At 41.3% G+C, this 15,936-nt stretch overlaps 1 protein-coding gene across 1 annotated transcript in view; it reads right to left on the reverse strand.

Moving 5' to 3' along the window:
* Iqch (IQ motif containing H) overlaps positions 1-15,936 on the reverse strand; it is a 219,227-nt gene that overhangs the window by 71,701 nt on the left and 131,590 nt on the right. The window contains exon 14 of the mRNA XM_042687745.1: positions 1,676-1,796. Within this exon, the coding sequence (XP_042543679.1) occupies positions 1,676-1,796 (121 nt within the window). The remainder of the gene's footprint in view (positions 1-1,675; positions 1,797-15,936) is intronic.

Below are 15,936 nucleotides of genomic sequence, written 5' to 3' on the forward strand. Positions count from 1 at the left end.
CTCACATGGGTGAATATATGTATTCTAAGCCCAGTCTCCAACAGATGGAAGGCCCTTGCATAGGTGTGGCCTAAGGTCTGAGAATCACTTGAAACCAGCTTGAGGCAGACAAATCCATGAGAATCTTACCTCCTACTAACCAGGAAAAGCTCAAGTGGTAGAGTGCTAGCCCTAAATGAAAACCTGAGGGACAGTGTCCAGGTCTTGAGTTCATTTACCAGGGCCACCTCTGGACCAAGGGATAAAGTCTACTTGTTCCATTCATTCCCTCATCAGTCATGGACCACTTCGTGTTGTTAAGAAATGAGAATGGGGGCTGGGCTGGTGGCTCAGTGGTAGAGTGCTTGCCTTGCATGCATGAGGCCCTGGTTTCGATTCCTTAACACCACATAAGCAGAAAAAAAGCCTTGAGCTGAAGAGCTGAGGGACAGCATCCAGGCCCAGAATTCAGGCCCCACAACCAAAAGCAAAAAAAAAAAAAAAAAAAAAAGAGGAGGAGGAAGAAGTGAAGGAGGAAAGGAATGGATGTTGGCTTTGTTCTTGGACTGTAGAGGATTTTTTATTTTTAACTCAACTCTCATTGGCTTTTTCATTCAAGGCTGGTGCTCTACAACTTGAACCACAGTTCCACCACTGGCTTTTTTTGGTCTGATTAATTGGAGATGCAAGTCTCATAAATTTGTTTACTTTAGTTAGCTTTGAACTGGGATCCTCAGATCTTGGCCTCCTAAGTAGCTAGTATTACAGGCGTGAGCCACTGGTGCCTAGCTTATAGAGGATTCTTAATTTGGAAATGTTACCTTAGGAATTGGACGAGGCCATTTCTGTTCTCCTAGAAAACAGAAAGGGAAATTGAGGGTTTTCTTTGTTGTTGTTTTTTTGTCGGTCATGAGGCTTGAACTCTGGGCCTGGGCGCTGTCCCTCAGCTCTTCAGGTGAAGGCAAGTGCTCTACCGTTTGAGCCACAGTGCCACTTCCAGTTTCTCTAGGGGTTTTAATGGAGATAAGAGTCTCATGGACTTTCCTGTCTGGGCTGGCTTTGAACTGTGATCCTCTGGTATCAGCCTTCTGAGTAGCTAGGATTTTACAGGCATGAGCTACTGGTGCCCAGCTTAATTGAGTTGTTTTTTTTTTTTAAAGCCTTTTGTGTATCTATCTGGTAGACACTTTGATATCTCTATTTCACCAAGTTCTCCCCCAGCAACCATAGGTTCTAAGTGTTGTTTGTATGTTTTTGTTTTGTCAGTGGTAAGGTTGAACTCAGGGCTGTGCTGGCTAAGCAGGCTTCCTCTTGAGCCACACCCAAGCCCTGTATTAAATGCTTTAGGGTGAAAAAAAAAAAAAAACGGGGTCTTTGAGTGCTTTAGAATCTTGTTCCAGGTCATGAATGAGGTGGAGATGCAAAGCCCTCCTCTCAGGAGAAAAAAAAAAAAAAAAGCTTGGAATCTGGAGATACACAAGGCCTGCTGGTGTGCTCAGTTCCTGTTTACTTAAGAGGCTGGGTGCAAGATAAATATTTAGGCAATGCTTGGAGAAGAAAGAGTCAGCTGTAGGCACACTTGGCTAAAACCAACACAGGCAATACAGAGTATTTAAATAGGCCTGGGCTGACCCCAGAAGACAACCCCAAGCCTGTGTAGATTGATCTTCAATAGAAGCTTTACAGTCTTATTTACCTTGACTGAGAAATGCGTGGAGGAATTTCCTCCATGTCGGGAACCGTTTCCCATTGACTGGCTGTGCGTGCTGTGCTAAAACGCCCGCTAGCTCCTCGGAGATCTTCAGCAAAGCTGGCTCCTGCAGAAACAAATTAAATAGAACCACAAGCAATTTTACTACAGAAATGAAAACTGCTTGTGGAGTGATTAAAAACCAGGCCTCCAACAGGCAAAAAAAATGTGGTTACTGTTTACCCAGAGTCAGAAAGCCATTTTGAACATTTTTCTCTATTTTTCCAACCATTTTCAGTGTTCATATTTCCAAGTCATTTTTGGCCTACTTAAAAAAAATGGTTGCTAACTATATCTTTTGTCTCCAAAAGCCTTCATCTGTCTGGGTGTCTGGAAACCCAGGTTTCAGATCTACTGCATACAGACCAGTGGAGTGTCCTTGAAAAATGTACTAAAATGGCCTCAGTTTCCCATTATGTAAAATGTAGGACTAACTGGCTTGTGCCTAAGATCCTTGGGATATATATTTTTTTTTGGGGGGGGGGGTCTGGTTGTGGGGCCTGAACTCTGGGCCTGGGCTCTGTCTCTCAGCTCTTCAGCTCAAGGCTAGTGCTCTACCACTTGAGCCACAGCGCCACTTCTGGCTTTTTTTTTTTCTTTTTGCTTATGGGGTGCTGAGGAATCGAACCCAGGGCCTCATGCATGTAAGGCAAGCGCTCTACCACTGAGCCACCTTCCCAGCCCCTGGGATATTTGTTTTTTAATCCTATGACTCTAATTGTTGATCCTAGGAGAAATAATGGAGTTGATAAAATCTTGCTTTGGCACTTTAGTCTGTGTCTTATTTGTTGGTAGATATCTGCATATCATTCACATATATTTGTTGGTAGATATCTGCATATTTGTCATGGGAACCTAAACTAAGGACTATGGAATTTTAGGTGAAGTGAACTGTTGAAGCCAGACTCAATATCTTGAATATCTCCCTAGGCTCCTTATCATGAGCGAAGTAACCCATGGGGTGAGACTCCTGTCAGAACTGAAAGATGAGGAAATTCCCTAGTGAGAGACAAATCTGGTCATTCATATAAAACATCTTGGTTTCCTAGAAAAAAAAATATTTTTTTTGAGCTGGGCACCAGTGTCTCATGTCTGTAATCCTAGCTATTCAGGAGGCTGAGAATCTGAAGATCATGGACAGCACAGGCAGGAAATTCCATGAGACTCTTTATTTTCAATAAACCAGCAAAAAAGCTGGAAGTAGAAATGTGGCTAAAATGGTAGAGCACTACCTTGAGCAGAAAAAGGTCTAGGACAGTGCTTGGGCCCTGAGTTCAAGCCCCAGGACCAGTAACAAAACATTGTTTTTGGATGTCATACATTATAATGTTCTTCTTCAAGAGTTTTCAAATAGAAAACATATTTCAGTTGTTACTTCTGCCAGATGTGGGATAGGGCATTAGTTAGATAGTATTCACACTCAAAACAGAGACCCTGGCAAGGGATGCTCAGACTTGCCTTGGGTGGCAGGGGAACTTCTGAATCCAAGAGTGAATTTGTAGGAATGGGCTTTGGCAGTGGGGTTGGTTGTAATTTTTGAAATCATCTACATCTCATTTATTTCTAATTTCCCTAACATTAAAAAGTGATTGTCCTCTTTCTTTCCCTACCCCTCCTCCCTCTACCAGCTCCTTGGAACATCTGTTTGATTGTGGGTACAATGCCCACTGCCAATGCATAATAAAAAAAATAATAGATATCTCAGAGTACACAGCTAAGCAGTCCAATCAATAATTTCTGAAATATCCAGCAAGTCCTGGTAGAAGGGAGGATTTCATTAGTTAGTTTAGTAAATTCTTTTTTTTTTTTTGGCCAGTCGTGGGGCCAGAACTCTGGGCCTGGGCGCTGTCCCTCAGCTCTTCAGCTCAAGGCTAGCACTCTACCACTTGAGTTACAGCGCCACTTCTGGCTTTTTCTGCTTATGTGGTGCTGAGGAATAGAACCCAGGGTGTCATACATGCAAGACAAGCACTCAACCACTGAACCATCTTCCCAGTCCCGAGTTTAGTAAATTCTTGACAAGCATCACAGAAATGGAGGAGCACGCCCTGGCCCACCTTTGGTTCAGCGGGATCAGGCTGTCTCCTCTGCACAGAGTGGAGAGGCATGCTAAGGAGGACTGGGGAAGCCAGTTCATCCAGCAAGTCCCCCTCTGCCTTGCAGTGTGGAGGCAAGCAGGATCACTGTCAGAGTAACAGGCTTTCCTTCCCTTTGTATCCTGCACACTGCACATCTTTGCTCTGATCTTTATGGATACGACCTGACCTCCTCCAATGCCCTGCATCTAAATCACATACAGGCACATGCAATGAGCAATTCGAACAGTCTAGGACCCTCCTTGTAACAACTTAGAGCAGTTCTTCATTTCCTATGTGTCAGATAAAACCAGTCTACTCTAGGGACTTTACCAGTCTACTCTCAGGGTTGCTGGCCAACCCTGATTCATGAAATACCCCAGAGTGGGATTTTTTTTTTTTTTGCTCTGCCTTGATGAAAGACCTTTACTGCCTCATTTCTGAAAGTGTGAAACCATCTATCCCGTCATATGATTATTGTTATGCGGCCATTTAAATAACTGCATTAGAGAATAAAGTGTCTATTTTGGGGAAATTATTTCTGGGAAGGGAGGAGATGGAGAAGAAGTAATGAAAGAAGTCAAAGCCCTATTACCTAAATCCTGAAACTAGCTCTCCGTCTTGAGGATCAAGCGTTAACTCCTCAATACTACTACTGAAGGCCTCTGTGACCTGGCCTCTACTCCTACAGTAGTCCTACCTCTCCTTCCGCAGCTCCAGCCTCCTGCAAACTGCCTTCCTCCTTTCTCCCTTAGCTGACTCCTCAACCCTTTCTAAGGTAGTTCTAACCACATCTCCTCCAGGAAGCATTCTGTGCTGACCCCCCTTCCCTCACTCTCAAAGTGGGGGAATTGTGTGAATACTGTCTTGGCAAAGATATTGGCTTTAAGGTCAGACTCCTGAATGCCCAGCACAGAGAAGATACTATTTGGGGACAAATCACAATGGTGGTAAATACAGGAACAAAGTCCTTAACAGCTGCAGTTACAGAGTAAGAGAAAATATGAACCTCTTAACAGGCTCATTCGTTGTTGCCCAGGACAAAGTATTCCTGGACGGATTGTATGGGATTTTTCTACTTCTGAGGGCATCAGTTAGATGAATGAGGGGACATTTCTGAAGTACCACCTCAGAGGCAATATGCTATGTGAGGGCCAATTTTAAACTCGTAAGGCTGTGGCTTGTGTGAGGCATCTGGACAGGATGCCAGGTGTGCCAGCTCAGCCTCTGCTTACAAAGTGAGCCGTTTCCAACTTAATGCTTAACATGTGTACTGTGCACAAAGACACAGCAAGGGAGTAGATTCCTAGGGGAAAGTCTGCAGCAGGAATGTGGGGTGGAGGGGTTCATCATGGCCCACTGTGAGAAGTACACAGCTGAAGGCCCTGGCAGGGTGACACCAGTGTGTGATGCTGCAGTCCACAGGGGCAGCTTGGGGCCATGATTAGCTCTCTAAGAAAAAGACGTGGAGAGGAGTAAAAGCAGTGGGAGTGGATGGTACTCACTGTTTAATTCATTTCTTTATTTGAAAGCATCTCTGATGGGGAATACAGAGATTGTACTGAGGAATAGCCTTAGTACCAAGGAAAAAAACTGATCTCACACCTTGACAAAATAATAATCATAAATATCCGCAGCATTCAAGTAAGGAGATGTGTACATATGTAATATGATGTCTTATAAGTCGGAAATAGGGGGGCATCCTTCCTATCTTACAGATGTGTGAGATGGGTAGTTAGGAGTTATTTTCAGTGAGTAATGTCACATTGATGGACAATTATGTCTGTTTCAGAGAACCTTTCATCTACTTGAGCACATCACTTATGGTCAGTGATCTAGAGAGTGTGGAGTATGGAAAGAGGGAAAATTATATATATATAATAGAAATACATATAGTATTTATTATTATATTATATATAACAATCATTATATTACTACTACATCATGGCATTATATACAAATCATGTTAATATATTATATTATTTATATATTATATATGATATATATTAATTATATATAAATCAGTCCCTTATGAATAACAAATAAGTGGTGTAAAACTACATTTTTCCCTTGTGTGTGTGTATATGTGCTAGTATTAGGGCTAGAACTCAGGGCCTGGGAGCTGTCTCTGAGCTTTTTCACTACAGGCTGGTACTTTACCACTTGAGCCACAAATCCAGTTCTGGCTGCTTTTTGCTTGAACTATGCTTTGAACTGTGATCCTCAGATCTCAGCTTTCTGAGTAGCTAGGATTATAGGTGTGCGCCATTGGTGCCCAGCTACACTAAAATAATTTATTATCTCATGGCCACTAGCTAAAGTAGGTATTGTCATCTTAATTTCAGTCACATGGCTAGTATGTAGAAAAACTTGGGTTCAAATCTAGTTGTAACCAGTAACTGTGCCATCCATGGGCATGAAATAGCCAATCTGGGTCAGATTAGATCGTTCACAGAGGATGCTAAATCTGAACTGTTATAAAACAAAAGGTAGGGTGGACGTCTTTTGTTGGCTTCGCAGTGTCAATGGCTCTTCTTCAGGGCAATACTATTCCAAACCTCCTTTCAGGAATTACCCCTCCAATTACTCTTTGCTATTGAAGATGACCTAGAAGTATTCCACCCTCACTTTCCAAGATGAGCCCCTGACTAGTAAAGCCATGAACCACTGAGGTCAATAAAATGTTACAAAGCACATAGTAGGGCCTCTGGGGGCTGGGGTACCTGTGGGAGAGCAGCATGCTCTTCTCTTACTATTGCCTTGACCAAGGGAAAACTCTAGGAATAACTTGGCAGCCATGCTATAAGCCTGTGGCTAGCTAGCCTTAGGTTGAGCCATCCTCATGCATAGCAAAGATGGAAAGAAACCAGGTACATCATTGAGTTACTGGATTAAGCTTGTTTGAAGCCAGAACAATCTTTAGATTTTCAGATACCTGAGACAGTAAGTGCTTTCTCCTCCCCCTCCCCCTTCCTTCCTTTTATTCTTTCTTTCTTTCCTTCTTTCTTTTATCTTTCTTCCCTCCTCTTTCCTTCCTTCTTTCCTTTCTTCCTTCCTGTCTCTTTCCTTCTTTCTTACGTTCATTTATTTCTCCCTCTCCTTTCTCTGTCTCCCTTTTCTCTTCTTTCCTTCCTTCTTTTCTTTCTTTTGTCTTGGTACTTGGGCTTGAGCTCAGGGCCTGGGTGTCATTGCTTAGCTTTTTCACTCAATGCTGATACTCATCATTTGACCCATACATAACTCTACTTCTGGCTTTTTGGTGCTCAATTGGAGGTAACTGTCTCACAAACTTTTTCAACCTGGGCTGGCTTTGAACTACGATCCTCAGATCTCAGCCTCCTGAGCCACCAGCATTCATATCTCTTTATTTTTAAAGCTGTTCTGAGTTGAGTTTCTGTTACATAACTTTCAACATTTTTAACTGATATGAATGAGAGAAGAGAGCAAACTGTGTTCCTACAATCGATGATGGATGTTTTAAGCCAGCAAATTCTCCGATCACCCAATGTACTGGTACTCTTATCCTGTAGAGAAGTTTTCATTCACTTCTTTCCATTAAGATCATTAGAAACAGTCACTTTTTAGAGTGTAAACATACACCGAGAGAATGAAGGGAAGAAAAAAAAGAAAGAAAATGTATCCTGCAAGTCATAAACTACTTCCCACACCTACTTAAAGTTTAAGGACTGCCTTAATACTCTATGTTTAATTGTTAATTGAGAATTTAAAAAAATCAAAAATGCCAAGTTTGCCTTCGATGAGATGGAAAATTATGCTGCTGTGGAAGGTACCGTAATGTAAAACAACCCACGTTCCAAGGCACACAAATGGTTTTGGTATGTAAAATTGCTTTGTAAAATATTTGCTCCATCTGCTGAAAGCAGCAAAGACAATTTTCCCTTGATAGCTAATGGCCCATTTCGGGTGTGTGGCAAGTGATTCGCTGCGGTGGCGGCTCTCATTAAACAGAATGGCGAAAATGCGGTATATAATTCTATACTTGGGTAGCATTATCCACTGGCTGCTTCTCGAGGAGTCTGGCCCTCATTATCTAGGCTTCCACCTTGTACTGACATGCAGGCCTCGCAGCTGATTTGACTTGAGAAGCATTTTGTCCAACTGAGGCACATATGTTGTGATTCTATTCCAAAGCGTAGCCCAAATGCCTCTTCCCCCCGACCAAAACACAAGAGAGGTTCATTTTCTCCAACTTCCTGGCACTTATGCTGCTGTTTCTCTTCCCCTCACTGCAGGGAGCTGCGCTTTCCTTTCTAGGCTCACCCTGTCGTGCTGCATGCTGGGAGTTTCCATAGATAAAGATCAAATGCTTCTAGAAATTCTGAGTTAAACTTTGCACATATACTAACGCACACACACACAAATTTTCCCCAACACAAAAGTTGCCACCCATAGAAGGCTGACGAACACTGTTCGCAGTTTGTGGTGTAGCTATGATCTCTCTCTCTCTCTCTGTCTCTCTCTCTCTCTCCCTCTCTCTGAAAGCATTCTTTACCCTACACCCTGAATGACTTCAACATCTGCTAAAGGAACAATTAGAAATAAATACAGTAATCCAGAGTGGTTTAAAAAGAGAAGAATATGATCACATTTGGGGAACAATATTAAAAGTAGTTACAGGAACAAGTGGCTGGTGATGTAGAAATATTTTTAACAGTGGAGAACAGTTTTTAAGGAAGTTCTATTTAAATCTAAGAGTAAATACATATGGATGTTTTAAAGATTATGTTATATTTTAAAGTTGAAACTATGCAGTTTTCAAATCAACCTGTAAAGGTGATCCTAATTATTATTACTATAAGAGCTTTCTTTCTTCCCAGTTCTAAATATCACTGGTTAAGAAAACCGCATATATTAAACTGGGCACCGGTGGCTCACACTCATAATCCTAGCTACTCAGGAAGGGGCTGAGATCTGAGGATCACAGTTCAAAGCCAGCCTTGGCAGGAAAGCCCATGAGACTTTTATCACCAATTAATCACCAACAAGTTGGAAGTGGAGCTGTGGCTCAAATGGCAGAGCTCTAGCCTTGATCAAAAAAAGCTAAGGGACAGTGCCCAGGCACTGAGTTCAAGCCCCGATACTGGCATAAAAAGAAAAAAAAAAAACGAAGACAAGAGAAAAATGTGTGCACATTGGGCTTGGTTTTTCATCTGAGCAGTGGGAAGAAAAGAGTGATTGGGTGGAATGAAATCAGAGTATTGGGAGATTTTATATTTTGATGTTATACGTAAGAAAGGGCAGACAGCTACAGTTCTTCATCAGAGTGAGGAGCTGGACCTCCTTTGATCTTTCTAAACCTGTCGATGCATGCACCAGAGGCAGATGCAGCCACATTGTATACTGGTGGCTTTCTTTCTATAGACCACACCAGGATAATAAATCAGTACATTCCAAAGTGAGGGTTTTGCTTTTGTTGTTGGATCTGGCATGGTGACAAGAAAGCCCATGTCTTCTCAAGGGCATCTCTGGGCTCACCGAGGACAGACGACCAGAAGCAAATGGCACAGTTGCCATCAGAGGAGACAGAAAGAGGGAGAGAAAGAGAGGGGAGGGGGGAAACCCTTAATTTGAATCTGTTCCAAAATCCTCATGCTTGCTCTATGCTTTTCAGCAGAGCAGACATTTCCAAAAGAACTCCAACGGGGACTTCCTGGATGCAAAAACACTAACCGATTCTCGTTCCTCTCATCTTTTGCTTTATTCCTTCCTTCCACGCTGTTATGGGGGGGGGGGGGAACTGGCAGTTAAATTCAATTGATTCAAAATATTCTGGATCCATATGGCCGCCAACCCTAGAGCTGAAGCAGTGCTAGGGCCTCACTGCTGTTTCCAAGCATTTGCCTCTCCTCCAGTCCCCAGATGGCGGGAGTAACATTTAAACCTCCTTTTCTCTGCCTTCTACAATAGACCTTGGCACCATTTCAACTGTTTACTCCGGTAATTAACAGCTCTGATACCACAACAATTACAACTCCTCCACTCTCACCACAATAATGCTATGAATTAGTGAGAGCTAATGGCTGGAAGGTAGAGTGTTTCCAGACTGTGAGAACTGTGCATTTTTTAGAATAAAATAAAAGGTACAAAACAGCGCGCTTGCAGTAGACAATGATTACCTAGTAATTAGTTTACACAAAGCTTCCTATTTAATGGCAAACCGCTGTAATTAACGAGTGACAGAAAATCAAAGGGTACTTTGTAAGCATATGAAAAATTAGCACTGCAGGCCCATAGCTTTATGTACTGATTAGAAGCATATTAAATCAATAGGACACACAAACCCACAGCTTGTAGAGCTGATTATTATAGGCCCTCGGAAGGGGTACCCTGGCTTTCATTTAACTTGGGGAGACAATTTTCCTTCTCTTGTCTTCTTCCGCAGGCACAGAGAAACCCCTCAAACTCAACCTTGGCAGTGTCGTGAAAATAACCACTGAGCTGGAAGAAAACGTTCTAAGTCATTCTCAGAGCTAAGGAAAAATATGTAAATGATTACCATTTTCCCAGGGATTGTGGTGACATGCTGCTATACTAATTAGAAAATACACCAACTGGAACCAGAAAATGAAGAAACCAGACCAGATCTTTTGGTCAGAGTGATCTCTATCAAGTCTTGTAATTCAACCCGTAGAAAGTTCCAATATATGAATTGCTTCCTGCTTCCAAATGATAAGATATCATGCTGCTAATGAAGGTTTATTCTTTTTAAGGCATTATCAAGAAAAGCCATAGACACAATTGAATCATCATGCTGAATCTGCAGCAGCTATAATCTTCTGTAATAATAACCAATGCTTGCTAAATATTCTGGAAGATTACAAGATCCTTAAGGACCTCCTAAATACCAAAGAGCAATCAAATTGTGTGTACTTGGCTTGGTGTTGCTATTTTCTTACCATACAAATTTATGGTAATATTAATAATAAAAGGTAGCATTGTTCTAGTATGCCAAGTATCTAGTCTCCTAGAAAGCGGAGGAGTCAAACCTACATATACCTTGGTCAAGAAATAGGATTTGGTTTTCTTATTTGGTACCACTGGGGTTTGAACTCAGTACCTAGCACTTGCTTAACAGATACTCAGACTACTGAGCTATGCCTCCAGCTGTCCGCTCAATAGTAGAGAGTAGAACTATCAGACTAGCCTGTTTGAACACTCACTGCTTAAAAGGGAATTCACCATGTCAACCTGGAACAGAAGACTAATAAAGGAATACCTAGATGAATAAAATGGCTACTTAAGCAAAAAGAAAAAGTGTCTAATAGTTCATTATCTTTTTGTCTGGGTTTGTGCTTGTACTGGGGTTTGAATTCAGGGCCTCCCACTCTTGTTTAGCTTGTTTGTTCCATGAAGGTTTTGCTGGTACTCTACTACTTGAGCCATACCTCCATTTGCAGCTTTTTACTGGTTAATGGAAAATAAGTGTATCTTGGATTTGTCTGCCAGGGCTATCTTTAGACTACAATAGTCAGATCTCAGAATCCTGATTATAGGTGTGAGCTAGCAAGCCCCCAGCTAATTGTTCACTATTTTTAATGCTGCATCTGATTGCAAAGGTAACCTACTCAAAGCTTTTAGAAGATTTATAGATTTAACCAAGTGAACATGATGGTGTGTTGAGAAAGGTATTGAAATCTATCACTCCACAGGTCAAAGGCAAACACACAAATTCCTGAGCATCAATTTCTCCAGGGGTAAATGGGGGATATCTCCCTTCTCAAACTGCTATGAAAGTAGATGAGTAGAATTCTTAGGGCTTTCCTGAGATTTAGATTAATTTATTATTTTTAAATACAAGAAAATATTGAGACTGTTTTTTTTAACAGTATTATGGTTCTATAAAATCATGAAAAGCCTATTAAAATGCTGAATACAATTCTATAAAATGCCTAAAAACCCATGTGTAGGCCAGCATTCTGGTAGCTACAAAATACATAAAGATAATCTGAAGTGTCAAGCTTTTAAGATATAAAAAATAAGTATAAAAATGAAATCATTATTTGTATGAAGTTTTAGGATTAGGAAAAAAATATATTCTACATTTTTAAACCTAGATTTTTCTTAACACCAAGATGTTGTATTTATTATAAAAACACAAGTAAGAAGAACATGTAAAAAAAATACTGTCACTGGGTGAGGTAGGATGCACCTGTAACCCAGCACTAGGAAGGCAGCAATAAGAGTGTCACAGATCATTGTTTGAGGCCAGCATTGAATACATAGTGAAACCTTGTCTCAAATAAATAGCCAATAAGAAATTAAAATTAAAAAAAGTTATTCCTTGCAAGTAAGTCAATAATAGCATAGTTGCATTTTTTATTTAAAATTAAAAGAAAAACTGTTTAAGATATTCATGCTGATAAGGTTGTACTAAAAACTGGTATGCTTATTTTCTCTATTATTTTGTTGTTTGGGGAATTGGTACTCTCTCAGAAATAAAACAACATATAACTTGAGTCGTAAAACATTTTACTCACAGGTCTTTCTCCAAGGAAAATAACTCAACAGAAGCAAAAAGGGGTATAAATAAAAACTTTACACAGGCAAAGCTTTTCTTTTCCCTTTTTCTCTCCCAACACTAAAAACAAAACACAAAAATAAAAACAAAACCCCAAACAGAAATAACAATAAAAACAACAACAACAAAAATTAGCCCGGTACAGCAGCTCATGCGTATAATCCTAGCTGCTCAGGAGGCAGAGATCTAGAGAATTGTGGTTCTCTTACAGTCAAAGCAAAATGTTCACAAAACTCCATCTCAACCAATGAAACGGTGGGCATTCAAGTACGCACTTGTCATCCTAGCTACTCAGGAAGTGGTCATTGGAATGTCTTGGTCAAAGGTAGTCTGAAAATAAAGTGAGATCCTATTTGAAAAAGTTCCTATTTGAGAAACTGGATGCCAGTGGCTCATGCCTGTAATCCTAGCTATTCAGGAGGCTGAGATCTAAGGATCTCAGTTTGAAGCCAGCTTGGGCTTGGGCAAAAAGGTGGAAGTGGCCAGTTTCCAGTGGCTCACACCTATAATCCTAGCTACTCAGGAGAATGAGGTCTGAGGATAGTAGTTTACAGCCAGGCTGGGCAGAAAAGTCCCCTTGAGACTTTTATCTCCAATTAACCAGCAGAAAACTGGAATTGGTGCTGGAAGTGGAGCTATGGCTCAAGTGGTAGAGCACTAACTTTGAGCAGAAAAGCTCAGGGACAGAGCTCAGGCCGTGAGTTCAAGCCTCAAAAAACTGGCACAAGAGCCAGGCACCGGTGTCTCACGCCTGTAATCCTAGCTACTCAGGAGGCTGAGATCTGAGGATCATGGTTCAAAGCCAGCCCGAGCAGGAAAGTCCATGAAACTCTAATCTCCAGGAAAATTCTTATCCACAAGAAAACTGGAAGTAGCTCTGTGTCTCAAGTGGTAGAGCACTAGCCTTGAGCTGAAGAGCTGAGGGACAGCACCTAGGTCCCAGAGTTCAAGCCCCGCAATGGACAAAAAAAAAGCCAAACCAAAAGAAAAAAAAACTGGCACAAGAAAGGAAGGAAAGTAGGAAGGAAGGAAGGAAGGAAGGAAGGAAGGAAGGAAGGAAGGAAGGGGAAGAAAGAAAGAAAGGAAGGGAGGAAGAGAGGTGAAATTGCTCTTCAAAAGGCTAAAATATTTGTTTAACAGTAGCATTGAGGCAGATCCATTTCCTTTCTCTTGCTAAGTGATAAAATAGTGACCATAAGACCTCCACATCTCAGAGTAACTGAGGCCCAGAAAAGGACCACCAGAGAAACCTGACAGCAAACCACCATTTTATGTCTTTGCACAGAGGAGCTGCTCTACAAAGAGTTTGTCTTCCCAGTACAATGTCACCAGTAGTGCCATGTTCTAGAATTGAGGGAAGACTTGCCCTTTTAAAAAAAGAAGGAGGAGGGCTGGGAAGGTGGCTCAGTGGTAGAGTGCTTGCCTTGCATGCCTGAGGCCCTGGGTTCGATTCCTCAGCACCACATAAGCAAAAAGAAAAAAGCGGGAAGTGGCGCTGTGGCTCAAGTGGTAGAGCGCTAGTCTTGAGCTGAAGAGCTGAGGGACAGTGCCCAGGCCCAGAGTTCAGGCCCCACAACTGGACCAAAAAAAAAAAAAAAGAAGGAGGAGGAGGAGGATGATAGCGATGAGAAAAAGGGAAAGGAAGAGGGAGAAGGAGAAGCAGAAGGAGAAGCAGAAGAAGGAGGAGAAGCCATAAGAAGGACTGGTAGTACCTGAGTGTACAGTATCTCTCTGGACTGTCTCAGATGGGTGTGCCCATGTGAGTCTTTGTCTACGAAATGAAAACAAATCCTCAGCCTTAATTAAATACTGAGCCCTAAGTGATCTGTGAGGTGTGAGAGACAGAAGGGTCCAATAGTATGAAGAGAATAGACTTGCGACCAAGTCTCCAAAAAAAAAAAAAAAGACTTCTGCTTCATTTTCCCTGTGCCCATTCTTTGATATTCTGCTTTTCCAAACTTCCCTACTTGTCTACACTGATTTTCTAAATATGGCTATGGCCTTTTGGTGTCTGTTGACACCATGACTTTAAGTTGAAATAAAGTAAAAGTAATTTCCAAGGAACGCTCCTTGGAAATTAAAACTTGAAAAAGAGAATACTTAAATCTACATGGACTCCTGCCTACTTCTAAAACCAATATCTTCATAAGACACTCGAGCTTCAAAACCGCTCCAACTCCCATAAACAGCTCTGTTTTAATCTGTTGCCTGCAACATACCAATGAGAAAAATCATGGTATCGTGTCCTAAACTGCTATGCAAATGATGCTATTTGTAAGTATTAACATAATTTAGTGCTTACAGTCATATTCTCATTTCTAATAATTCTCCTGGAATGGAGTCTTTTTCTGGACTCTTAGCCTGCAGGATAGTCTTTCATCAAGAAGCTGAAATTTTTAATAACCTGCCAGCATATGTTTTGTATGTGCCAGGCTAGGCTTGATGACACATCATCTTCATTATCAAAAGAAGCAGGTCTACAAACTGTAATGGGACATTAAAACATGTCTGTGCTCATAAAGTAATGCTTTGATGTCTAAATGTACACAAGTACAATGGTCTTATGGAACAAAGGAGAATTCTAATCCTAATTTCTCAATAGCTACACTCAATAGAGACTGTCATGCACCTCCACTCCAAATGCCATTTCACTTTGAAGGCAAAAAAGAATATCAAAGCTTCGCAGAACTGCTTTTCTTTTCATTTTAATTATTTTGGCTTCTCACCACATCATGGCAAAGCAGGCCTCAGACTGCAAAAAGATTTCTTGAATAATTTTTGTACTTGTTAACAGTTTTTAAAAATGATTTAGCTATGCTATCAATTATTCAAGAGTTTCACATTTAATAACATTAACAACAGTGCCAAATGAATTTAGTGACAATTGAAAATGGCATAGTTTGAAATAATTGAAGTTAAATAATGTACAGTGTGGTTTCTAAATACAATTCAGTCCTATGTTCAATGTTATTTTTGTTTTGTGCCAATGCTGGGGCTTGAACTCAGGGGCTGGGTACTGTCTCTTAGCTTTATTACTCTACCACTTGAGCCACAGCTCCATTCCTGGGATTCTGGTGCTTAATTAGAGGTAAGAGTCTCTTGGACTTTCCTGCCCAGGCTGGCTTTGAACCACAATCATCAGATCTCAGCTTCCTGAGTAGCTAGAATTACAGATGTGAACCACCAGAGCCCCACTGTAAACATTTCACACATTTCAAATTTATTATAGCCTAGTTTCAGGAGAATGCTTTGAAACGTATCATTGGAATGACTGAGGCCAACACCAACCTTGCACGCTAATGTTTCAAGTTTTTAAAGGAAAAAAAAATTCAGGGGCTGGGAAGATGGCTCAGTGGTAGAGCGCTTGCCTTTCATGCATGAGGCCCTGGGTTCGATTCCTCAGCACCACATAAGCAAAAAAAAGAAAGAAAGCCGGAAGTGGCGCTGTGACTCAAGTGGTAGAGTGCTAGCCTTGAGCTGAAGAGCTGAGGGACAGCGTTCAGGCCCCAGAGTTCAGGCCCCATGACTGGACCCAAAAAAAAGAAAAAAAAATTCAGATATTTTCATGATTTAATCTCAACAGCTTGCTTCCA

This window comes from Dipodomys spectabilis, unplaced genomic scaffold, assembly GCF_019054845.1.
Source record: "Dipodomys spectabilis isolate Male_0828 unplaced genomic scaffold, ASM1905484v1 ptg000108l, whole genome shotgun sequence".
NCBI classification, from domain to species: Eukaryota; Metazoa; Chordata; class Mammalia; order Rodentia; family Heteromyidae; genus Dipodomys; species Dipodomys spectabilis.